This window comes from Terrapene carolina, unplaced genomic scaffold (assembly GCF_002925995.2).
Source record: "Terrapene carolina triunguis isolate 2854851 unplaced genomic scaffold, T_m_triunguis-2.0 Scaffold69, whole genome shotgun sequence".
In the NCBI taxonomy this organism is placed as follows: Eukaryota; Metazoa; Chordata; order Testudines; family Emydidae; genus Terrapene; species Terrapene triunguis.
Window position 1 is genome coordinate 27,295,041 of NW_020664420.1, and position 26,701 is coordinate 27,321,741.

At 42.4% G+C, this 26,701-nt stretch overlaps 1 protein-coding gene across 2 annotated transcripts in view; it reads right to left on the reverse strand.

Moving 5' to 3' along the window:
* The window catches only part of PLPP1 (phospholipid phosphatase 1), a 120,909-nt gene extending 95,469 nt beyond the window's left edge, over positions 1 to 25,440 (reverse strand). The window contains exons 1-2 of one of the 2 annotated variants that reach the window (XM_026649092.2): positions 25,141 to 25,440; positions 2,399 to 2,553 (exon numbers count right to left, since the gene is read on the reverse strand). In XM_026649092.2, coding sequence (XP_026504877.1) covers positions 2,399 to 2,553; positions 25,141 to 25,198 — 213 coding nt within the window. In that variant the 5' untranslated portion in view covers positions 25,199 to 25,440. The remainder of the gene's footprint in view (positions 1 to 2,398; positions 2,554 to 25,140) is intronic. The other variant, XM_026649093.2, reaches the window with a different exon arrangement.
* Positions 25,441 to 26,701: the final 1,261 nt, after the last annotated feature.

Sequence of the window (26,701 nt, forward strand, 5' to 3'; positions counted from 1 at the left end):
ATATATTAGCACAAAACTTTCAGATAGTAAAGCTGTCATCTTTTTTCTAAGGCCACTTGGTTGCACCTCAGGGTGTGTGGACTAATTATAGAATGACACTGACGTGGATAAAGTGCCAAACTAATTATACAGAAGAATCAATCGGTTGACTTCACAAACAAATAAATCCAGTGACTCAGTTGGAAAACTAAACAGATTTAGTGACCTTAATCTGATATGAAGTAGGTAAGGCGTGTTCAGAAAGGTTTTCCCTTGCATATCCTACAAAGGAACATAGTGTATGCTCTCAATCAGTTTCTGAAGTTCTGGCTTTAAGTCCATGCTTTTACTGAAAAAAAATCTTGAGAATCTCTTCATTTGAGTTGTTCAAATACAATACTATCGTGCTTTTTTTGGGGCACAATTTCTTATGCTAGTTAAATTATTTGTGTAGCAGGTGTCAGGCAGCATATACAAACCTGAAGGTCAGTCTTTCTGTTTGCCTTATCAGAGATCTGGAGTATTAACATAGTAATGTCATGTACCCTTGAAGTAAAGAAAAAACAAAAGAGCATGGAAAGCCAAGAATTACGGAGCTTGCACAAAGTACGCTGAAGCTGATCAGAGTATTGGTTTCAGGAAGCAGGTTTGTAATAAGTCAACAATAAAATCTTTGCAGTTAAGGATATTTCAGGCACTCAATCTAAAAAGCACTACATGGGTGTGTGGGTGGGTGTGTGTGATATTATAATTTCTCCTTAATTAAAAGTTACAAAAAGTCCTATATAACCTAGCTGTCACAGGAGGCTCAAACATGATTCCCCCCTATCTGAAAGGCAAAAAAGTTTATGCCTAAATAAGCTTGGGATGGAGAGACCATTTTTAGTTTTTTTTTTTTTAAGTTGAAGTCTAAAAGAAACGGAGATGTTTTATATTATTGTGTATAGTTTACATTTTTCTGATGCTATCCTTCATTGCACTTGAAAAATGTGCAAGTACATCTAATTTGCATGTCTGAAATTAGACAGATATGTAATTACCATGTTCACCTGTGCCCATGCCAATGGATGATTTCACATCTGTGCCTGAAAAACTTAATATTTATTGGCCAGTTTGCAGTCGGCTTCCTTAAGACTTGATAAAGCCTGCATCTTTGTGAGAGTCCTGAAATATGTTACACTTTTCTTTGCAAAAAGGCATGATGAAAGTATATAACGTATGAAGTTTCACCTTGATTACAGAGATGAAAATTTCAGTTTACTCTATGAATTCCAAATTTCATATTTTAAGACACAAAAACCAATATATTAATTTGCTGGTTTTGGAGCTTTATGTTAGTTAGTTCCCTCCCTGAAACATTTGTAGAGCTTTTGTTTAACCATTTTTATGGCATTTTTGTCTATTTATTTTCAGAAGGCAGTCATAAGGTCTAGCTTTTTAACTGTGTACAATACGCAATACAGTGCTGGTAAAAGAGTGATCATGCATAAACAGTATCTGGTATGCATTCAAAACATACACGGGTTGCATGGATTTATGTTTCTGACATTTGCTTTAAATGGTTACCTCCATCCCTGAAATTCTTCAGAAGATACTTCACACTAATAATTTAGCACCTGGAGTCTTAGCAAGTTGCTACATGATTAAAAGACTAGTAGAGACTGTTTCTAACATGATTTGGTCAGCACCAAACATTTCCAAGCCAAAGTCTACTCTGAACTAGGCAAGTTTTGGGCAAGCTGTCTTGCACACAGTCTTGGCTAGGGCCAAGATTAAATATAGTTAAAAACCCAGTTCAGAGTCAAATTGTTCCTTGTTAACTTGTGTGGTATCACAGCACCCAGCCCCTTTTCTGCAATCTGCTTCTAAGCATCCAAGTCTCACTGCAGTCAGACTCTGGAGGATCCAAGAATTCATCACGTGTATCTTTTGGCCTATAAAAAAAAAAAAGTTAACCTCTGCAGACAATATGCAGTATAAGTGGAGCCCCTCACAAATTGAGGTTTCTCTAACAAGAGACATATAGTATTTCAATTATTTACAACCGGCATTGCAGTCTGTTCAGAACAGATGTACAAAGAGAATTTCCAGAAGCACTGCAAAATACAAAACTTTACTTTAACATACATAAGCCAAACTTCAGTTTATTTCTGACAAGTAACAATCAGAAGTTATCGGCAACCTACAGGTTTCGATGATTTCAAGAAAAGGTAGTGGAGTCACTAAGCTGAAGTGAAATCTGGAAGTTTTTAGTTACCACAGCAATCAACAAAAATATAAGGCTATATAAATATTTAATTTCTCCGGTATGTTTATCCTCCCTCTAGATCCAAATCAGTATCACAACGATGACCTATTGGAACCCTCTTAAGTCTTCCCCCCTCCCCGCACACAGATGGCTAGAAATTCAGCTACTTACAGAGAAAATGGGCAGGGTGAACCCCACTGCATAGAGGACAGTGGATGTGACGGTACTGTCATGGAATGGATACTTGATGCTGTCATCATTACAGAAAAAGCCTCTCTGATACGGCTTTATTTTGGCCAAGTTTAGAACACCCAGGGGTAAGCCAGCTGTTGGGGGAAGGGAAAAAAGACACAGATGGTTAAATTAAAATTCACTTTATCAGGCATGGAGAAAGCTTCATAACAACATGCAAAACTTAAGTTTCCCTTGAGTCAGTGCAGGATATTAAATACCATGCAATGCACACACTTGCCCAACCCTTGCTATAGCCAATGAAAAGGCTGCCTCTTAGTTAGGAACAATACATAATGTCACCTGCCAACAATCGCAGAAATTGGAGGGAGGTAAAGGAGTTCAAAGTCTTGTTTTTTTTAATTGATGAAAACATTGCCAGGTACTGAGCCAAGTTCTAGCCTTTGAAACTTATGTGCCACTCAACTCCAAATTTTAGTTAACAAGAATACTGGAGGGCAGACTATGGCCCCATTATTCTTTTTTAAAATGACATTGACCTTTCATTGAATTAACAGTGTGTAGAACAGTTTAAATATCTCATTAAAAATTTGAGTTCTGAAACCAAAGGAAGGAGAACCTTTCAAACTTTTTTTTGGAGAAGGAAAAAATAAGACGGAACCAAGTCTCATGATGGGAAAAAACAGTTCTGAAATGGGAAGAGGAGAGGAATTTCAAAGACACCGTCAGGAAACTGGACATCTTGAATGGAATAAGCTAGTTTATAATTATTTTTTAAACACTGACAAAAAACTTGCTTGCCTCATTTTATATAATTATTGTAGGCTTTAAATAGGACATGCATAAAGTGAATAGGATATGGCCCTTTATATTTAGAACTCTTCCAGTAGTAATCTCATCGATTTAATATATCATTTCTAAAAGGTAGCTGTGAGCCAAATAACCAAATATTTATAATCTTTTTACGTGAAGAGAACATTTACATTAATCCCCTTACCATCGGGACTTTCAGGGCTGGATTAACAACAGAGAGCTTGTTTACAAAAATGGATTTCTACTTTAACATTCCCAATTTCACTGCAGTGTCTACAAGTCTGGATACAACTTTTACATAAAGCAGAACAGAAAGACTCAGTTCCTCTAAAGAACAAAAGACATGCCTCTACTGGCTAGAGAGCCATTTGAATTCAGTGATAACGAACTACTCCAATAGGTTTCAGAGTGTACAGGTATCAGCAAAAACAATGGGGAGTCCTGTGGCACCTTAGAGACTAACAAATTTATTTGGGCATAAACTTTCGTGTGCTGGAGTCCATTTCATGATCTGATGAAGTAGGTTCTAGCCCACGAAAGCTTATGCCCAAATAAATTTGTTAGTCTCTAAGGTGCCACAAGGACTCCTTGTTGTTTTTACTCCGGTAGGGCTACTGAACATTAGCTATGCTAACGGACACAAATTTGTAGAGATATTAATTCCTATTAAAGATTCATATCAAGTTGTTTTTTCTTAATTCCTAACTTGATTTTCTTCCACCCTCTTCAATTAATAAATTTGTAAAGTTTCAAGTAATCCAGTCAAGAGCTCTGCACTCCTAAAGATCGGACTGAATAATGCAGAGACCGAAGATGGAGGTGAGCAAAAGCTACACCCTGGAATCCAAATCCCTACAAATTTTGGAGTAAGTGTGGGGGAAGAGTCTCAAAGGTCCAAATCCAAACCAGGCCTGCAGTTTTGGTTTCGTGTCACAGCCAAAACCACATGGGGCCCATATTTTAGTACAGAAAAGACCCAAACCTTGTGAAGGCAGCTCACCAGAGTTCAGCACCTTCAGACTTTAAGTATAATCCTGATTCACCCCATATCCTAGCCTAAACCTATTTCAGATCCAAAGCACCGCCTCATTTATTCATCTCTGAATGACATCTCTCCTTCTCAAGTTAAGCAGTGCATTTCCTTCAAAAGTCTTTACACAAGACTTTAAAAGAACAGAGGGACTCAGAACTCCTTTCTAATCTAAGGAGTCCAGTCTTCCATATTTTTGTTTATATAGCAGTAAACGGAAATTCAACACATGCCAGTAAGTAAAATACTCTAACTTAGAATGGGTTCAAAATCTTAGCCCTAAAGAACTTACAATTCAAAATATTGAAGAGTACAGTGCCTTGAATAAAGTCAAAGAGGCACGTGCCCATTATCACCAACAAGCTTCACAGAAAAGGACCCGATTTTGAAGGAGAAGAAACAGGGTAAAAGACAACTCTAAGGCACAGGTTAATAAGTAGGAGCAGAGGAATAGTCAGACAAATGGCACAGAAAGGTAGTGATACTCTGAGGCTTTTGCAACCTGAAATAGGGAAAGAAAAAAGTCAGTGTGGTGGGAGAGGAGTACAACCTTGACATCAATGTTTGTGCATTCATGCAACAGACCCCAAATTCCAGTTCATTTGACTTTCACAACACTTCAGAGAGTCTTTGTTTTTGAAAACCCACATCTTCCTGGATTCATTCATTAAGATTGTTTGTGGTCAGAATATACATAGATATTTGTATAAATATAGTTTAAAGGTATCTACCAAACTTCTTAATTTTTTTAGTTTCTATTTGTTTCTACCAACTAATTTCTCAACTTTCTCTAGTATCTCTGCATTGTGCAATTTATATAATTAGAACAGCTCTCACTGAACTCATTTTTTCCAGATTCCAAAGCAGCTAACATTTTATTCAATAATCCACTAGTCACCTTATCAATATACAAACATAATTGGTGTTCCCCATATTAAGTTGCCTGTTAGTCACTCCTCTCTTTGTGGTCCCTTTCATCCTCAAGACCACTCCAGTTTCAAAGTTTTGATCTAGAGTTCTGCGTGTTGTAGTTCTCTTCCAGACACCTTCAACTTTCAGAGATGAGCCCCCCCTTCCTTTCTGTATCCTTGTAGAGACCCTCATCTACCAGAATTACAAAATGGTATGCACAACAGACTTTCGACCACAGCAAGTGTTTACAAGTAGATTCGATTTGGAAGGATTAGATTTTTATCTGAGCCAGTGAGTGTCAATTTCACCACACCCCACGCACACACAAATATTTCCATTGATAAGAAAAATTTACAGATAGGCAGAGTAAGAAAAATGCTGCTTGAGAATTTAGAGTTTGATTTCTGGATATTTATTATATTTATTTTGGCATGTGATATTGACAATGTGTGTTTTATTGATTATAAAGCTTTAATTTCTTGAATCTCAACATCTGTGGGGGTCAGACAATTATTTAATGACATTGTCCAAAATTTTGGACAACTAAAGATTTCCAAAATAAATGATAAAATAAAAAAATGCATAAGAACAAACATGGATAATATCCATGTAAATTTTCAAAATTGATGTCAGCCGAGCCTATTTATTAGTTATATCCAGGCAAATAGAGAGCTTCCTTAATAGAAATGCAAAGTGTCAGGTCTCCTTCTATAGGAGATGCTGAGAAAGGGGCATCAGGTCTGGCCTTGAAGAACTGGAATGGGAGGCAAGTCAGCCAGTTTTTGTTCATCCCTTGCCCCATCTCCAGCTATTTCAAACCCCCTCAAGTCTAGTCCAAATCACAGAGCACCCTAATTCCAATAGAGGTCAACTTTGATAACAGCTTAGTTATTAAATACCCAGTTCTATCTTTAGAAAATTTTAGATCACAAAAGGCAGTGGAGCACACACGCAGTAAGATGGCATCTGTTAAAATAAGCCTCTTGCTGCTACAGGAAAAGACTCTTTTCTCCTCCTCTTGCTCTTTATATAATGATTTATTGCTTGTATTCCAGCAGCACCAAGAGTAAACTAAGTACTGCACACACCTGCAGAGGCAAATAGTTCCTGCCCTGAAGAGTACACCAGTTTATCCAATCTCTGTTTCCCTTCAGCCAGAAAAAACAGTCAATAGGCTAATAATGTTCATTCAGAAAAAAAAAAAAAAGAAGTGTTAACCAATTCCTAATAAGGCCCACTAAGGCACCCCAATGAGAGTGGGCTCAGATTAGGGTTGCCAACTCTCCAGGATTGTCCTGGAATCTCCAGGAATTAAAGATTAATCTTGAATTGAAGATCACATGTGATGAAACCTCCAGAAATATGTCCAACCAAAATTGGCAACCCTAGGTCAGATGCATGCTGCCCACACTACACTGGCACTGTGACAATGAGGTCACACATGCTCCATATTTCAGTCATATGTAGCCCCTTGGGCTACATGAGAATTAGAAGTTTCTTGTAAAAGTCTTTACTCCATGTACAGCTGCCATCTTCAAGTTTCCTGGCTGTGCAACAGGAGTGTCTTATACCAATCTAAAACAAAAGGAATAGGCTGCAACTGTCTCTTATTGCAGCCACAGCATTACATACCTTCTGTTAATTTATTGTTCTTCCTTATTTTATAGAGGTTATGACAGAATATAAAGTTAAATACAGGCATTAACATTGTTCAACATAATTTATACAAGATAAGCCAAAGTGATTATTACTTAGTAGCAGTTACGTAATGGACCCTGAACTAGGGGTAAAGGATAAAGGCATTACTGTACTGTTCTAAGAACAGTCACAGTTCATGATAAGAAAAAAGTTTTCCTCACTTTATTTTAAAACAAAAATCACAAGTTACTCTTTTAGTTTGGTGACACTTGTTTCTTTAAAAAGGCATCATCAAGAACTTAAAATCTCAGATTTTAAGTCTAATTTCCTTATTCATGTTGCCAATATTAAAATTGGCTATGTTAAGAGTCTAGTTTACTTCTAATTATGCTGTTTCTTACCCTTCTTTCTCCCCTTTCCTCAATTTGAGTAGTCAGAAAACTATTGTAGCTCTTCTCAGTCTTAGCCACCACTGATTTCACTTCTTGGTTCTCACATACTAGTCACGCTATAGTATTTGGTTTGAAAACATTGTAGGGGAATGTTTTGGACACAACACACTTTTGTTTAACTGAACCTGAAACAAAAGTAGTTTTAGGCACACAAGTTTCATAGTCTGGGCTGCAGTGAAATACTCATGTGTATTTGTTTTATTCACAAAAATAAAGTTATGCATATGCACTGGAACTACTCACAGCACCACAGCATAAAGTTAAGCACATAAGTATGTTCCTGAAACTCTTACTCTTCTTGTCTAACAGAAAAAAGAAATTGGCTGCAGCCAAAAATGGCATAGCCCCCACAAATTTAAGAGGAAAATAAAACAGAGTTTATTTTAACTTCATAACTGAAAACTTTGTAGGGACCTAATGAAATATTTTAAGTTAACAAAACTTGGGAATGGGGAACCAGAATATGAGAAGTCAACCAGAGTAATACTTGACAGGCTCCAGGGTGGGGCACAGAAGGGGACTCCGGGCTGGGGCTGAGAGATTTGGGGTGCAGGAGAAGGATCAGAGCTGGGGCAAGGGGTTGGGATGCAGGGGGTGTGAAGGCTCCAGCTGGGGTTGAGGGGTTTGGGAAGTACGAGGGTGCTCCAGGCTGGGATTGAGGGGTTCAGAGGGCAGGAGGGGGATCAGGGCTGGGGCACAGGAGGGGGTGCAGGCTCTTTTATTAAACTAGCCTCAGGCAGCTCCCGGAAGCAACAGCATATCCCCCCCCATGGCTCCTATGCAGAGGCACAGCCAGGCAGCTCTGCACACTGTCCTGTCCGCAGGCACCGCCCCCACAGCTCCCATTGGCCGTGGTTCCTAGCCAGTGGGAGCCGCGAAGCTGACACTTGGGGCAGGGACAGTGCACGGAGCCCCCTGGCTGCCCCTATGCCTAGGGGCGGGGGGGGGGGGGGGGGGCGCACGGAACATGCCGCTGTTTCCAGGAGCCGCACAGAGCCAAGGGAGGCAGGGAGCCTGCCTTAGCCCTGCTGTGCCGCCAACTGGACTGTTGATGGCCCAGTCAGCAGTGCTGCTGCTCTGACCGCGTTCTGGTCAAAAACTGGACACCTGGCAACCCACCTTTGAGCACCTTTGTGGAGAAAGGCAGCTAGTGACAGGAGGGCGAGTCTGGAAGCCAGCTTCTCTTTGACACTCTCTCCTAAACCCCATGACTCACCCTCTGCTCCCCTCCAAGTTAGCCAGCAGAAGAAGCAACAGAGATCAGGGCCAGGAAAAAGCTCTCTAAACTAGCTTCTTATACCACAAGACTATTAACTCTGGAATATTGTCTGAGGGTCTCTGGGAAGTCATTCTGACAGTGAACAGGCTTCACCAAGGGGATACCCAGAATACAGTTTTATTAACTAATGATTTGCCATTTAGGATTAAAATCTGCTTTTACTCAGGAGCATGTTATAGCTGGCTGAAATGCTACAGTATTCCCCACAGACAAGAACATTATTTGACAGGAAACAGCATTAGGCTCCACCAGCGTTCAAAACTAGAGCTGACCTAAAAGGAGGAAACCCTTTCCATGAAAAACTTGTGTTTTTGAGAAAGTTTCATCCTGAAATGCAATGGCATCAAAAGTGAAAATTTTCACATTTCAAGATTTCACTGTAGGAAAACTAAATTTTGCGGTTTTCCAGCTGCCCTCAGGGTTTTGTCAATTTCACTTGTGCTTTCAGGCCAGCTGATAGAGAACTCAGCTACTCTGTCCCTCACTTCTCAGGAGCTGGGGGAAGCAAAGCCAGAGCACCCTGCGGTGTTTCAACAAAAGTTTAGTGGAACTCTACAAGATTCACTGAAACATTTCATTCTACCAAATTGGCATTTTCCAACAAAACTTAGTTTTACTGGAAGGATTTCCAATCAGCTCTTTTCACAACCCCTTTATTATGCTTACAGATTTCTTTTGTAGTTAGATTTTATACATAAGATAAAAGAATGTTCTATTTCAGGAGCATTTTTGTTGCTCAATAAGGGGGGAAGCTCCAATTCTGTAAGAACATCACGGGGGGGGGGGGGGGGGGCGGAGAGACCGGGACACCCAATGACATGATTTTTTTCCCCTAGTTTATTATTTGCAATTAAGTATACAGGGGTCTCAAACACACGGCCCACAGAGTTATTTGCTGCGGCCCACCAAGCTCCCCGTAGCCCCCACCCCCCAAGTTATTTCCTGCGGCCAAGCTCCCTTCACCTGCCGCTCCCTCCTCCCCCCCAGCGCACTGCCTCCCCGCTCTTCTGCCTACCTCCAGGCACTTCCCGCCGCCAAACAGCTGTTTGGTAGTGCTTTCCAGGAGGGAGGAAGAGGAGCGGGGAGCCACGTGCTCAGGATAGGAGGCGAAGAAGAGGCGGGGATTTGGGAAAGGGGTTGAAATAGGGGGAGGGAGGGAGCGGAGTTGGGGTGGGGACTTTGGGGAAGGGGTGGGAAGAGGCAGGGCAGGGGCGGAGCCTCATTGAAGGGGTGGAGTGTGGGCGGGGCCAGAGGCAGCGGGGTGGTGTGTCAGTGATGCGGCCCTCGAGCCAATGTACTAGTCCTCATGTGGCCCTCGTGGTCATTTGAGTTTGAGATCCCTGCTTTACACTGTTTTTGATGCTTCTTTCCTCAAAACCAGGAGGGTATATCTATACATAGTTATTCAAGCAGTTATATAGATTACCCTACATTTATTCCAATTCTTAGTTTTTATGTTGCTATGTAAAGAAATGCATTATTCATCATTTTCTGTTTAAAAGAGGATTAACTTTTTAGTTGTGATTTGTCTCATGTCTATTTGGGAGGGAATACAAATGCAATTAAAATGCACAAAAAGAGCATTTTAAAGTCAGTTGTTTTCTTTTGATTAGTTAAATAAGGCTACCTTAAAACTGCTGGATACATAAGAAAAACTCTTTTTGATGCATTTTTATCAAAGCATGTTTCGCATTTATTAACCAATACAAGTATTATCAGCAAGTCATGAATTGGATTGTTTGTCACCCTTGCAAAGTTTTAGAATTAGTAGATCTCATCCTTTCACACCTATTTTTTATTCATAGACTGGACAAGGAAACTTTCCGGTTTTTTAACTTTGAATGAATGCATCATTGAGTAAACTAGTTAAATAAACTGAAATGAAGAAAATATTCTCTCTGCACTTGCAAAAAGGCCAATACTGTTTAAAAAAAAAAAAAAAAAGCTGTTTTAGCACTTCAACAAACTCTAGTTCCAGGTCCTGGAAGCCACTGGCTAAGAAGTTTATTGGTCTTAATTTCTTTTTTAAAACGTTGGCAGTAAACATATACAAATTAAAAAATTTTAAATTAAGCAACGTGATTAATAGATTAGAGTAAGTTTTAGACTTAACAGAGGTTGCCATCATTTCAAATAGGTTTATGTATTAAAAAATCCTAATATAAAAAACATTGATTTTTATCCAGTCTGTGTAATATAAGTGGATTGCCAATCTGTCAAATCCACACCAAAGTCTTCCTTCAACTTGTCTTCAAATGTAGTCAGAACTTGTTTGTCAAACTCAAAATGCCACACCTGCTAATTCCTAGAGTTATGCTGGAGAGCTGGTATTCTTGCTTTGCAAAAATCATGTCACCCTATCACTCAGGCAGGCCACACCTCTCCACACAAGGAGTCTCCAACTGAATGCTATTCATTAGCAAAGCTTAGTGATTTTTTTAAAATTAAAATACACTTTTACAGGTCACATTCTTAATTCCTAGAATTGCTGGACTAGGTCACAGCATACTCAGCTAACATTCCATCACAAACTGTATAACCATAGGTTCTCAGGAGTCAAGCTACAGGAAAAATTGAGTTTTCCCTATAAACTATGCAAATATAAGTGTTATACAAAAATTCCTATAGGATAACGGAAGGATAGATTCTGTGGGAAGAGAGTGCCCAGGACTATTAAAAATTCAATTCGCCAATCAGTGGGAGTTTTGCCACGGCTTATCAGAATCCTATGGCCACCAATGAAACTAAGTCAAGTCAGATTCACATTGCTGAGGAAAGTCAGTGAGCAGCTGACACCAAGAAAGGTGCTGGACTATTCACTTAGGGGAAGACCACCTCAAAGACACCTTAGTTGGAGGAGTAGAGGTAGCAGAGCCCTCTTCCCCCACCCACCTTACTCAGAGCAGCCAGGAGGCTGGCACAAAGCATAGAAGACCAATAGAGAGAGAGACCCTCAGAACAGCCAGGAGGTTCTGCAATGACTGGAAGAGACAGAAAGCTCCTTGAAACAGAAGAGGGAAAGAGGTGCTTAGAATTTGTCAAAACACCTAGTAGCTAGACAGAGGCAGATACAGAAGGTGGAGATCAATGCACCCTCTTTATTCCCAGCAGCCAGGAATGAATGAAGGGAGAAAAACTGGGCTGTTTGCCAGAATGCTGCCCCTGGACCTCACTGGCAGGTTCCCTTTACCTTGTCTTTCCTATTTATACCTGGCTAGTAGATCTTTCCTGCCCTGACTGTAAGTGCCTAAGATTGTTAGCTGAAGCATTTTTAATACTATCATGTTTATACCAACCTAATGATTCTGATACTGTAATTTAAGAAAGCCTTCTGGCAAACAGAGAGGGTACACATTTGCTTAAAGCTATACTAACTATAATAAAACTGAGCTAACATTTCTTCCTGTTCCTTTCATACTATTTGCAACTTCTTTTTTCAGTAGTGAGAACATGCCAATAACTTGCTGGGTGGCTGAGAAGGAATAAGATTAAGAAGAGTAATAACCACAATGCTCTTTAATAGCTACCTCGCTGGCCCAGCCTGTGGTGTGAAACAGATGGCACCTCAAAGAGGAAGTCATTTACTGTGCCATTCCTGCTGGATAAGGATGGCTGTGACTGCTCAGGAGTGCAGAAGTGGGAAGGGGGGGAGGGGGAAAAAGGATTTATCCTCTGGCTTGGAGGAGACTGTACATAGAAATTCTTGGGGTTGTGGGTGGTGAGGGGGGGGGGGGGAGATTTCTGTTTAAATCATTTATTGTAAGGATTAAAGCTATTCTCTCTCCTCCAATTAAGGTTAGCTCTCTGGGAAATTAGATTCTCATTTATTATTTACATTATCCACCCCAATTAAAAATGAATTACACATAACATCTTTGAAGTGCCTTATAAACATTAATGAGCTCATTAATCTTCACCACCCCTGTTTTAAGTATGCAAACAAGTACAATTTGAGTTTTACAGATGAGAAAACAGAGGCAGTGAGAGATCAGTGGCCTGATTTTCAGAGTTGCTGACTGCCTGTAAATCCTACTGAACTCCACCTGTACATTCTGCTGCAAATATTCAGCACATATTCGAATAATTGATTTTACCACAGTAGTACAGGTAGGAATATACAGTGAATTTGAATCTGGCTGCACTAGCGTGATCACTTACAAAAATTATTAAAAAGGAAATCAACCTAAGGTCAAGACCTTGTTATTCCAGATTTTGTAGCTGTCCAGCTCACTCATATCTTGCCTTCCCTATTCTCAAAAAGGAAGCAGGCTGTCAAACAGGTGGAGAAGTTCTGCAGCTACAATCACAGATTTTCTGTTTAAAAGTCTGTGTGTAAAATGAATCTAGTGATTCAGGTTTTATTCAAAGCCTGTCAAGTTAGATGGTTTGACCATTTCCCCACCCCAAGCTAGTATACATTGGACTGCAACTGCTAAAAGTAATTTCAAGTCAATGACCATGAACTCTGTACACATGACTGATTTTTAACTATGGAAAGACGCAAAGGTTCTCCTTTCCTGTGCAGCTTAGTAAGAATGTAGCACAGCAGTGTTCTACTTAAACAAACAGGGTTCTTAACAGATCCAGGTTATGATGGCAGTGTCAGAGAAACTACAGGTTTTCCATAACACACTACACCATCCCTAAGACCATGCCATTTTTCCATACTGTATCCCAATAGCACGCATCAGAATATAAATAAGAGAACTATTTTAGTAATCAGAGCCAGGCATTCTCTTGGCAACCTGGAGTTTTCATAACTTATAACTGTTTCCAGAGCACATCAGTTGTGTCTTTAAACTGTCATTATTATAGTGTTTGAAAATAAATACTTAAACTGCATTTTAATGCACAATTAGACATAGTATTTGTTTTTGCAAAAAAAATATTTCTACTTTTGAAGCTAGACAAGTTTGTTCAGAGTTAGCTTATTAATTTTAAACTTTTTATGTAACTGTCACATTTGAGTACACAGAATCGTTCTACAATATGTTCAGATACATCTCATCTAACTTTTCTCAACTTTTATCTGTATGAATAAGAAGGAAGCTAGGTGATATAGGGAAGTAAGTGCTTAGATACCACAATATTTCATGTGTGTTGAGGTATTATCTGCCCTGTTGAAGATTATAATAGAACCATTAGCTATATACAGGTCAACTGCCTTGCCATATATTTTAGACGTCCGTTATTACGAACGTTCCCTTTGGGAAGAAAGTTCAATTTCCAATGCTGATGTGACCACAGATATAAGAAGAGAATAAGAGGTGACAGAGTCCTGAGTCTGAATGAAATTCTGATTTTAATACAGGTCACAGAAAGAACTGTAAACATGAAAGCAAATAATGTGTGTATTGGGGAGGATGGAAGGAGAAGAAGTGGACTTCTGCCTATTTTGTAGATGCTTCTTTATATGCAAGAGGTTGAAAGGTTAATTTTAACTAGAAAAAAGAAAAATTCAAATCTGTCTTTTTAAGACGATTCTGTGGTAACTGGAGAACCTCGTGAAGTGACATCACAGGAGGCTGAAAGCTAAACCAAAGAAAAAAAAAAAAGGAGGGAAGACGTTTTTACTCAACCTGCCTAAAAAAAAATTTTAATTAATATCCATTTGATGCCAATACCTGCTGTCACTTGGTAGAAAGGATGTCAGTTAAAGAGCTGACATTAAAAACTCTTACAGCTTAATTGGAGGGGTACAGTGAACATTGGAGGCCTATAGAACATCTTCAAGAAAAACTACAAAAGAACAAACCTTTGCTGATATTTCTATGTCAAGAAGGAGACATTATAAATAAAGCAGCACAAGGGGCACAACATTTGATTTTTCTACATCTTTTGTAGGTCACTTTTAAAGGTATCTTGATTTCACAAGCTAAATCTCTTCAATGACTTACACAGCTCAAAAGTTTAATATTAAAAAAAAATTATGAATACAAGTGACAGCATCTAACTAGTTTTCAGATAAATATTAATTGGAGAAGTTAACCAGAGTGGAACCCAAACAAACAATGGTAATAAGCAATTCAGCATTAAGGTTGGAAAGCAGTTATAATGAAATGGTGAGCTCATTCCCTGTCATCCTGGAAGAATGGCTAGGTCTCCCATGAGTAAGTCTGTCTGCAGTAGGAGGAAACAGCATAGCCACAATTAATTAAAAGGGGCCAATTTCTGAGTATCTGCACTAGGACTGCATAGGTGTTGCTGAAGTGATACTTGAGCACAATTACTCACACACACCCCCTACCTATCACTTAGAACATACGCAGACACTGGGAGTATAAGCACTCCCCAAATCATTAAGGGGTTCTTCTGCTTTAGATCCTTAACGGTCAAAAGTTTTCATATCTAGACCAAAAAGAAGAAGATGGAAGAATTGCTGCCAAGTCCCCCCCACTTTAAAAAAATATAAACAACACAGTACAATAAAAACTAGCTCAAAGAACCAGCCTTCATCCCCCTAAAAAAGGGCACAAACGTAATATCCCATAGGGAAGGGGTGGGCAAACTTTTTGGCCTGAGGGCCACATCTGGGTATGGAAATTGTATGGCGGACCATGAATGCTCACCAAATTGGGGCTGGCTGCAAGAGGGTGTGAGGGGTCTGGCTGAGGGGGCAGGCTCTGGGGTGGGGCCAGAAATGAGGAGTTCAGGTTGGGGGAGGAAGCTCTGGGCTGGGGCAGGAAGTTGGGATGCAGGGGAGGGGGAAGGCTCTAGCTGGGGGGAGGTTGCAGGGAAAGGCTCCAGCAACTCCCTGCTGCTGGAGCCCTTCCCTGCTGTAGAGAGAGGTTCCAGCAGCAGCAAGCTGCTGATCTGTTTTTTGTTCCCCCGCCCTGCTCTGTCTCCTCCCCACCACCAGAGTATTTCAGTGATGTGTAGCTACATCAGGGGTGGGCAAACTTTTTGGCCTGAGGGCCACATGTGGGAATAGAAATTGTATGGTGGGCCACGAATGCTCACAAAATCGGGGTGGGGGTGCAGGTTCTGGGGTGGAGCCAGAAAGGAGGGAGTTCAGAGTGCAGGAGGGGGCACCGGGCTGGGGGAGGGAGTGCAGGGGGGTGAGGGCTCCGGCTGGGGGTTCGGGCTCTGGGGTGGGGCTGGGGATGCAGGGTTGGGGGTGCAGGAGGGTGCTCCAGGCTGGGACTGAGGGGTTCAAAGGGCAGGAGGGGGATCAGGGCTGGAGCAGGGGCACGGGAGGGGGCCAAGGGGGCAGGCTCCGGGCAGCGTTTACCTCCTCAAGCAGCTCCTGGAAGCAGCAGCATGTCCCCCCTCCGGCTCCTATGCAGAGGTGTGGCCAGGTGGCTCTGCGCACTGCCTCACCCGCAGGTGCCGCCCCTACAGCTCCCATTGGCCCTCATTCCCAGCCAACGGGAACTATGAGGGCAGCGCTTGGGGTGGGGACAGTGTGCGGAGCCCCCTGGCTGCCCCTACGCATAGGAGGGGGAGGGGAGACATGCCGCTGCTTCCGGAAGCCGCGCGGAGCCACAGCATGCAGGGAACAGGACAAGCCCCCAACCCCGCTCCCCAGCGGGAGCTCGAGGGCCAGATTAAATGCAGCCCCCAGGCTGTAGTTTGCCCACCCCTGCCATAGGGGTTACTATATCCTCTCATTACAAGCTGCAAGTTTATTCTGTGGTCAGAACTGTAGCCACACATGAGTTAATGCATAGTAGTTGCAATGCTGTGGTCATGTAACAATGTATCCCAAGAAGTTAAAGTATATTTTAAGAGAGTCCTGTTTCTCACACACAGCACCACTGTGATATCTTCATGTTCATCTCACATGGCCCCGTCTTGTTCCCTCTGAAGTCAATCAGGAGATTTGCCATTGATTTCAGCAGGAGTTGGACCAGTGATGGTGAAAAACTTTACATTAGGGTTTCTGTGCTTCATTACAGACTTTAAGTAGACTGTACAGAATTGGCAAAACTGGGAGTTTTCTTTTAATTTTACACTGATGCCTGAAAAGCAGACAATTACTGTTTAAAAAAAGTCTCCTGAAATCAGTATTTTCCACTGACTTCAACAGGCTTTGGATGAGGCCCAAACTTATTTTATTGAAGCAGACTCCCAGCAAAGAGGGGGAAGCCCCCCCCTTTTTTTATTTTTAAATGGACAGTTAAAAGCAGGTTGGATGGAGCACTCAAGACCATATGAAAGGGAACAAACCACACTGGCAGACCAAGAGGATGGACTGCTTGTACTTACGGGTCTTTACCATCTCTAACTTCTGTTAGTAGAGTCTAGAATTCTAACATAACCTGCTAATTGATTACTTTTTATTGAGGTTTTTGTGAACTTAATCTTTTGTGACTAGTAGGGACTTTTCAAACTTTTGTAGCTATATATTGTGTTCTTCCAGTCATCACACTTTTGGTAGTTGGTTTCACATATTTGGTCTAGCTGAACTAAACCTGAAGACATTCTTCCCACCTCTACCCATAAGTGCTGCCACCAGTCATGTGCTGGGAGGGGGAAGGGAGGCTAAGACCCTCTATGTTGTTTGCCCAATGTAAAAGGTCTCTTTAGTCAGTTGCTCCCTAACTGATTGTGTAAGAGAACCTCTTTTACTTTCCTTTGACTATCACATTTGATCTCCATCCTTCCCCTCCCCCCACAACCACCTAATATAGGTAGAGATGTTTACTGATCAGTTGAACTGCTCACCTGCATCTTCATATCATTCTGTCCCTGGCACAATGTAAGGTTTTAAAATTTAAACCATCAGGAGCCATGGGAAATATGGAGAACTAACCTAAAATATAGGTAGTGCAGAGAAAATAAAAGTTCTCCATGAAGGCAAACAACTATAGTAAGTACACTATATACAGTTTGAACTGAAGCTACTAAAACCCAGTTGCTTCCATCTAAAACATAAGAGCCAGACCAGTGGTTTAAGACAATGGCTATTAACTAGTAAATGCTGGATTAAGACTAACTCTGGATTTTTGCTTCCTAATATGGCAGAAGTGACAGCTGCTGCATGAGGTAGATCACATTATGCAAAGTGAAGGGAGTTTTTTGAGTGCTGTTCTTGGCAGCAAAAGCATTCGGGGATCAGGAAAAACAAAAACAGGGTGAGGAAAAAGCCTTGCAGTTTTGGTCAGTCACCTGTGCTCTCAGTAGATCTTAGAAGAGAATGTTCTCTCACATGCACTGTAGCTAATTTGAAGACAAGTTGCCCCTTTCACCGGACTCTGAAGATTCAACAACAATTTGCATTCTAGAAGTTTAACATCCACATGATGATAAACTTGGAAGTGGTACCAACAGTATGTTTGTGAGTCACAAGAAGTCGAGGTAGAGGTGGCAAGGCTGGTGAACTACAGCGTTCAGGAACTGCAACACTACACAGAAATAGGCATTGTTTGATCAGCACTGACACCTCAACTGTTATTTAAGCTTTGCCTTCACTGAGGCTACATCTACAATACACACACTAACACAGCAGCGTGTAGCTCAGGGTGGCCCGTGGGCTGAATTCGGCCCACCAGCCATTTTAATCCGGCCCTCAAGCTCCCGCTGGGAAGCGGGGTCTGAAGCTTGCCCGGCTCCAGCCAGGGAGCAGGGTCAGGGGCCGCTCCACGCGATTCCCGGAAGAAACAGCATGGCCCCCCTCCAGCTCTTATGTGTAGGGGCAGTCAGGGGACTCCGCTCTACACACTGCCCCTGCCCCAAGCGCCGCCCCCGCAGCTCCCATTGGCCAGGAACTGCAGCCAATGGGAGTTGCAGGGGCAGTGCCTTCCGATGGGGCGGTGCCTCCACGTAGGAGCCGAAGAAGGGACATGCCGCTGCTTTCGGGAGCCACTTGAGGTAGGCACTGCCCGGAGCCTGCACCCCTGAGCCTCCCCTTGCACCCCAACCCCCGGATCCTCTTCCCACCCTCTGAACCCCTCGATCCCAGCCCAGAGCACCCTCCTGCACCCCAAATCCCTCATCCCCAACCCCATCCCAGAGCCTGCACCCCCAGCCAGAGCCCTCACCCCCCTGCATCCCCTCCCCAGCCCGGAGCCCCCTCCCACACCCTGAACTCCTCCTTTCTGGCCCCACCCCAGAGCCCACACCCCCATCCCCATTTTGTGAGCATTCATGGCCCGTCATACAATTTCTATTCCCAGATGTGGCCCTCGGGCCAAAAAGTTTGCTCACCCCTGGTGTAGCTACACATCAGCGAAATACTTTGGTGGTGGGGAGAAGACAGAGCAGGGCGGGGGAACAAAAAAAAAAACAGATCAGCAGCTTGCTGCTGCTGAAGCCTCTCCACAGCAGGGAAGGGCTCCAGCAGCACAGGAGCAGCAGGATGCTATGCTGCTAAAAATAGCAGTGTAGACAGGAAGCAATGCTTGGGATAGTAGGAAGTGTCTAGGGTATGTACTCACATACATACCCACCCCCTTTGGGGCATCTTTTTGCTGCTCACCTAAGCTGTGCCCCACCAACTATGCTGTTATTTGTGCTGGGGGCAGGGGCTACATATTCATGTACTCTACGCTGCACGCTTCTTTTGGTGGAGCGTAGACACACCATGTGGGAAAAATATGGGGAGGGGAGTTTTAAAAATAGTGAGATAGTTAATGAGAATTAACTAGGATTTTTACAGCAAGATTATGACTAAACATTTCAGCTATCCTTCTGTAGACTCACGCCACTATCTTTTTTGGCAATAGAGACATCACCTTAGTCTCTGATCCACCCAGAGTGGAAAAGAGATACTGGTCTACATTTGTTCCAGACAAATTATAATCCAGTACTCTTCTGCAACTTTCACAATTCAATCCATCACTTTCAATATTTTAAAAATGAAGCTGATTTAAATCTAACAGAGTCAGCATTCTCTTATCTAATTTGAAGTATTTATTAAACACAAAAGCATAATTATAATCAGCAATGTGCTCTTTGGAAGACAAGAGCTTTCTCCCCCCTCCCCATTAATCAATAGTGACTAATTGATATTTGTATATTATTGCTTCTGCCACACTACACCAGCTTTATGGGAGGTGGACAAGATGATCTGCGCTATAAAAGAAATTACTCATCTTTTTAGATGTACACAACACAATTCAAGAAAAATGATAGGTAATCCTCTCCTTTTGTAAATAGTTCACTTCCTCCTTAAGTTATCTAGTTAGAAGAGTACTTATCTAAGAGCGTCACAGGTGTTTCATCAACCATGTTAAGACATCAGTAGTGTCAATTCGTCATCAACAGGAAGAAGAAGAAAAATTTCTATTTCCTCATAGCTTACAGCTTTATTGTACCTACAGCCAAGGATTTCTACCCCACAACTGTCACCAACTGTCAAGTCAATAGTTTATTCTGTATGGGATAAGTAACAGATTAAGGGGTTTGATTTTTTCAGTTGTTCAAACTGATAAATTTGTTCACCTTCTTCAATAAGAAGTCAGCACATCTTGTAGGCAAATGTCATGTGCTTTTACCTGTGGGTCCAGAGTGCAAACAACTATGGTCTTCAGGGAAGACATGAGTCAGGAAATAAGAAGCCCTGTAATTAAATACAAGCTTGTCTAATTAGAAAACAAACTGACCAGTTTCTATGGCACTTTGACACCCAGCGTTACTTGTAAGGGTGTTGCATTTTCACTCCATCTTGTTTGTATTACACTGTATATTCTTTGGGGCAAGGACTGCATCTTACTATCTTAATATATAAGTGAGGGCTCAACTGCAAGATACCTGGACCACCCACCCACCCACACACTTCTCCATTAGAAAAGAGGGGTGTTCTGGAGTGTGCAGGAAGAGAAGGTAGTCTGTAGTTCAGACCACCTGTATTTTCTAGAGGAGAAAAAAATATTTCCCTGTAAGCAAAGATATACAGTACAATCACCTTGAAAATAGGTTATTGCCCACAGTCTTGCAGACCAGTACTGTATAGGAAACATAGGAAAAAGAAAGGGGAAAAAAAGGAGAGAAAAAAAAAGACACTTAAGATACAGTGAAATTCTAATCTAATCATTTTGTAGAAGACTCCAAAAAGAAAGTTTATATATAAAATCTTAGCAAACGCCCCCCCCACCATAGTGTAAGAACCTTTTTTATGACAACATATCAAAATTTGAGGTTGGTCCCAGACTGGCTGATCTATCAAGCTAGAAGTGTTTTGAATGACACTGCTAAGGAGGGTTTCCCCTGCTATATCAGACACTCCCCAGTGGTCACATTCATGAAACATTAAGCTTAATCTCCAGTAGGGGACCTGTGGATATCTTTAGTCCCACAGGCACACAGATAATTTGAGTAGCACAAGGTGAGACCCAAGGATGTTTGGAGAACTAGAAGCATTTCATATCAGGCAGGAGTTTTCCCTCAGAAGTGTAAATATCTTTCATGAAGACCTGAGGCTAAAGCCACACTCTCCATAATACACTGAACTAAAATCAGGTGCTCTTCCCAGGGACTTGCTCACTCACTCAAGACAGACAGACAATCTAGCACCAAAGTCTATTCCCGTCCCGCCCCCTTCATGTATAAACTAAGCCATTCCCTAATTTTACAAATAGTACAGCCCACATATCTTAACGAATTAGAGATGACCTGAAGAAGACCTCTACGTAGGTGAGAGACACAAGCTTTCACGCTAACAGAAGTCGGTCCAATAAAAGATATCACCTCCCCCACCTTGTCTGTCAGGTTTTGTCAATGCATTTAAGCCTACAGGTGTGGAACAATTCTCTTCATGTGACACACTGGTCACATTCTCTCCCCCCCCCCCATCTTGTTAATTAGCTTAGGCTAAAGAAGATGCGTCTGTAGAAGAGACTCTCAGCTATCCAGTACTCAGACTCCAATTCAGCAAGGCACCTAAGTGTGTTCTTTTCTCAAGAGGGGTCCAAGAATGCGAAGAATAAGAATATTCTGCTGCCGAGCAAGAGGAGTGTTCACTCATGGGCCATGCGGGAGCTCATTCTATTAATAATAATTTGTATTGCCTAGGAGCCTCAGTCATAGACTGTGACCCCACTGTGCTAACTGCTGCATACAGAACAAAGAACGTGCCTACCCCAAACAGCTTACAGTCCAAAGAAGACAACAGATGCATACAGACAGATGGGGGGAAAAGTACAAGGAAACAATGAGACTGCATTGGTCAGACTGATTAGGCTATGGTGTCAGCACATCGACAACCTAGCTGTTGTCAAGTTTTCTGTAGACTTCATGGTGAAGGAGAATTTTAAGGAGGATTTTGAAAGAGAATAATGAGTTAGTTTTGCAGATGTTTACAAGAAGCTTCTCAAACATGAGGGGCAGCATGGGAGAAAGCATAAAGGTGATGATGCTGTGAGTCAGAGGTAGGTGCCAACCTTTTGATAAGATATTGAATAAGAGAGAATAGGTAGGCCCTAGGGTAAGGATAGATTGTGAAGGGCCTTGAAAGTGAAGACAAGTAGCTTATGTTTGATGCTATAGTGCCGATGAGAAGCGTAGTAAGGAAAGTAACTGAAAGACTTCCCTGATCGATTGTATTCCCTAAATGGACAATCTACCCTAGTTCTCACTTACTGAGGGACAGTCTCCACTCATTGATATATATTGCTTTCCACAACCAAATCTCTGTACAACTTCGCATAAGTGATGTACCTGAATACTTGGATGCTAATATCTAAACTGTATTCTTAAATTTATTCACCTAAATTTGAGTTATTGCGGATTATGTACTCTATGTATCATATGACTTTTAAAAACAAACTCTGTATTTGTGGATAATCTAAGCACTATACCCAGATGTACAGACACTCTTTTCTCAACCTATGTATTATGTAATTTTTTTAACATTAGCTTTAATAAAAACTTTAAATCTGTTCTTATCAAAAGGCGAGCCAGTGGAGGGCTTCAAAGAGAAGAATGACATAGTCAAGACAACAGGGTAGGAAAATGATCTTTGCAGCAACATTCTGAATGGAAATGAGCACAGCAGGATTGATTTATCAAGGCCAAAGAAAGAGACATTGCAGTAATCAATATGAGAAAAGCCAGGATGAGAAGTTTAGCTATGTGGATGGATTTAAATGGCCATATTTTAGGGATGTAATACACAAATATCGGCAAGGCTTTGATATAACTTCAGTGAGAGAACCTAGAGAGATGTCTGAGTCAGAGAGAAAGTCCAGGCCTGAGTACCAAGCAGAATGGTAGTGTTGTCCACAGTGATCAAAAAAGGAGATCGTGGGGAGGAGAAAACTAAAACAGAATTTTTAATCTATCCAAGTTTGAGCTGACAGACTTAAGGGGAGATCAGAGAAACAGGCTCAGATAATTTTAATAGTATCCATCATTGGAAATCTAAGATTCATGTAATTTTTTTGGTCACCTTCCCTTAATTTTAACTTGCTGTGAAGGGTTTATATATTTTACATATTTAAAATTAAAGAAAATTTTACTGTCTTGAATTTAAAATGTGCATGTAATGCTAAATACTTGACCCATTAAGAAGGCATTTAAAAATCCCAATATAAAATGAAGACTTAACCGCTTGAAAGGCCACAAAAAGGTATCAAATTTAATATAGCGAGGCTGTTAAAAATATTCTAAGTTTTGTAACTGATCACAACTTGCAGCCATTTGGCTAAATGGAGCCAAATCTGCTTTCCAAAAGTAGTGTCCTACTGATGTCAATGTATTATGATGACTAATGGAGCTGCAGGTAGGGAATGCTTCAGTTCCAAGTTGGCCAATCAAGATCAATTATAATCTGACTCGACTGCTTTGGCAGTATATCACTAAAAACTGATGAGATGATTGCATGCTCGTGGCCATTTTGGAAATGTCTTCACTGCATGCATACATACTTTAAAAAAAACAAAAAACCGCAAAAAGTGAGTGATCATTAGATGCAGATCTAGATATAAATGATGAAAGGAGGGGTTGTTCCAAATTGACATTAAAATATTCCACTGTATTTATTATTTTTGTTAACATGAAATTGCTTTTTCAGCAAGATCACAACTATGATTTCTTATTAAGGTCCATTTAAAAAAAAATCTGTCTTTTGGATCAACTGAAGGATGTTTTCACCTACAGACCAAAGACCGGACATGTGATCCTCTCAGCAGTATGGCAAGGTTTTGATGACATGACACTAAAACCATCCATTAGCCCTTATACCATTTATACCAACAGTGCAGCTGCACTATTATTGAAAGATGGGTACTAATGCCAGGGAAGTCACGCTAAATGCTGTTAACAGTTTTGACAGGGCAGGGGCATGCTAGACAGTAGACATTAGTAAATAGTAGTGAAAGAACTTGTAAACCCTTAAACATTCCTATTAGTCTCCACCAAGTCCAATACTGACATCTGCTTATGGAAGAAGATGCTACATCACCACGAGCATGCTGCGGAGATTACGAGTTATACTTAGAATTCCATTCATTTACTTGGATCAGCTTTTACTAAAGAGTGGTTTTCCCACTACTAGCTCTGTAAATTGGAGGTTACCTTTACAAGTGCCTAGGGTTGGAGAGTGGAGGACATGGACAACAACCAGATGCTCTAATCATCAGGGATTTGTTAGACCAGGCTTATTGTACAATAGCCTATTAAGATGAAGACAAATACTTTTTGGATAAGCCTATTCATTTTAAGCAGGAAAGGATTTATTGTATATTTCATCTACTGCATCATTACTACTGTGTACCCATCCTTCATGCCACAAAACAAAGAACAAAACACATTTTCCCAACTAGCCCTCTTGTTGATTTTTTGCAGAAGAAAGTGGGCTACCTAAACCAAGGAGAAAAGAAAAACAAATCTCCAAAAGACAAAGCCTACAATACACTGAAGTTCCCTGGGCTGTAACCAGAATGGGTTTGCTACTCATTAACTGTCAAAGCAGATGAAAAATAAAAACCCGAAAAAGGTTAGAGACCTGGAAGAGGTTGAGAGAGCAGAAATGCATCACATGACACAAGACAGAATTAGTAAGGCTTAGCCTTCTAGAAATAAACGCTCATTTCCTCTTCATCACTGTCGCAAGCTCGTCAACTACATTAACATACCTAGGTAAAGAAAGGAACAAAATCCTAGTGAACCTCAAAAACCTACAGAAAAATGGCCCAAGCCATCTGCTTTCCAGCGGAACTAGCTCTATCAGAGGGCAACCCCCTCCAATGCTTCACTTCTGCCGGTAACGAACCGCGGTAGGACTACACACGTGCTTCTTGTTTAAAGCCATTAACTGCGTTAGCCAGCTGCTGCTCATCCTGATTTGGGGCAGTCGCAGCGACCAGGTTTCTCCAGGTGAAGGGGAGGGGAAGGAGAGAGGCTCCCAGTCGCTCTGGTGCGGAGGGAGGAGAGAGCGGGCGGGGAAGGGATGAAAGGTGATGGGAGAGCAGTGGAAGCAGTCAGCCAGAGAAGGCTGCCCCTGTGCTGGCAGCTGGAGCAGCCTCCTCCCAGGGGAAGACGGACAGCCCGTGATTAGCGTGTGACCCGCACCGCGAGCCGAGCGGAGCCCTGCTGCAGCCAGGCGCGCACCCCACACCGCGGCAGGGAGGGTGCCAAGCCCCGCGCCCCGCACAGCCCGGGGGACAGCAAGCGGGGCAGGAGACAGAGCAAGGCACCGAAGCAGCCGGGGACGTACCCAGCACCACGCAGACCACATCCAGGAACACGAAGGGCAGCCGCGTCTTGTCAAACATCCTGCCAGCCCTGGGCGCCGGCTGCTGCGCTGCGAGGGACGCGGGCTCCGGCGGGGCTTGGTGCCTGGGGGTAGCGGGAGGGGCTCTGCCGCATCCAGTCAGCGCTCCGGGGCGAAGCGCTGCAGCCAACGGCGCCTGGCACTGGCCGCTGCTGCTGCCGCCACTGCGGCTCCTACCCGGGCTGCGGCTTTAAGGAAGGGGCGGGCCCCGGCCGGGCTGCGGGCGCGTGCGGCCGCCCCTGTGCAGACGATCCACTCCGGCACCGCGCAACGGCCGCCGACCAATCGCCTCGCTCCGCAGCGCGCTACGTGCCCCAGCCCCGGCGACCGAGATTCACGGCCCGCCCCCTGGGAAGGAGCCGCCGCAGCCCCGTCCTCTGGCGGCCGCGAGGGAAGGCGGGAGTTGGCCGTGATCCCTCAGCTCGCGCTGTGCAGTGGGAGCGCGACCGCGTGCAGCCCGCGCCTCGGGGACCGCCCGGCTGGGCCAGGCCCTAGAGAGCCCGGTGTGAGGGTACTGCCCGAGGTGGCTGCGTGGTCACCCCGGGGCAGTGGCGGGGGAGAGAGGGGCAGAGTGGTCTATTACCCCAGACACTACTCCCCTCTTGAACCCAGGAGTCCAGAGTCTCTGGAGTCCTCTGCTGGCAGCGAGTAGCTGTGAATCACACAAAGGATAACAGCCTACTACTTCTATCAGTCACTCTCCTAGCGCAAACCCTAGCAGCCTGTGCTGTGGCTCTAGCCGTCCAAACCCTGCTGATGACCCAAGTTGGGAGGCGGTCACTATATGTGGTTCCACAGGATAGAATTTCAGTTTTTCAGGGTTGTTTTTTAAATTAGGAAATTACATCCAAAACTGCATTAAAAGAACATTAATGTGGTGACATCAAGCACTAAAATGCCAGGGAATTCCAGAATTAAGGTTGCCGGTGCAATTTTTTAAAACACTACTTTTTACTTATTTCCCCACCATCACTGGAAAAGGGACTGAAAAGTAAAAAAAAAGTCAGATAAACTTTTTTTTCCCCTCACCAAAATAGAAAGAATTTTTAATTTATAAACTTTTAATTGAAAAACTAACCTTTTTCACCCAAACGAAAATCTTTTGTGAACATTTTTGTTTTGGTTGAAATGGCTTTTTCCAGCAAAATGCTGATGGAAAAATCACTAGTTTAATACTGATATAAAACAAAAATCCATCATTCAAGCCCCTGAGCATATCTACATATTCTTAAAAAACAAAATTGCAGGCAGATTTACTGACACTACACGCAGAAACACTAGACCCAAACTATTCTGAGATTTCCCATGTATCCTACCTACCTTCTACTACATCTGTCAGTAAACAGATGGGCTTTGTGCTATGCCTGGAAGGTTGAAAAACAGGCTCTGGCAGATCAACAAGGGAAACAAGTTCCAGGGTTGAAGATGTTTTTTCTAAAGATGCTCTATCTCCAATCTCTTAGAGTTCACATTTAGAGACTGTCAATGAGCGACTTAGCTGATC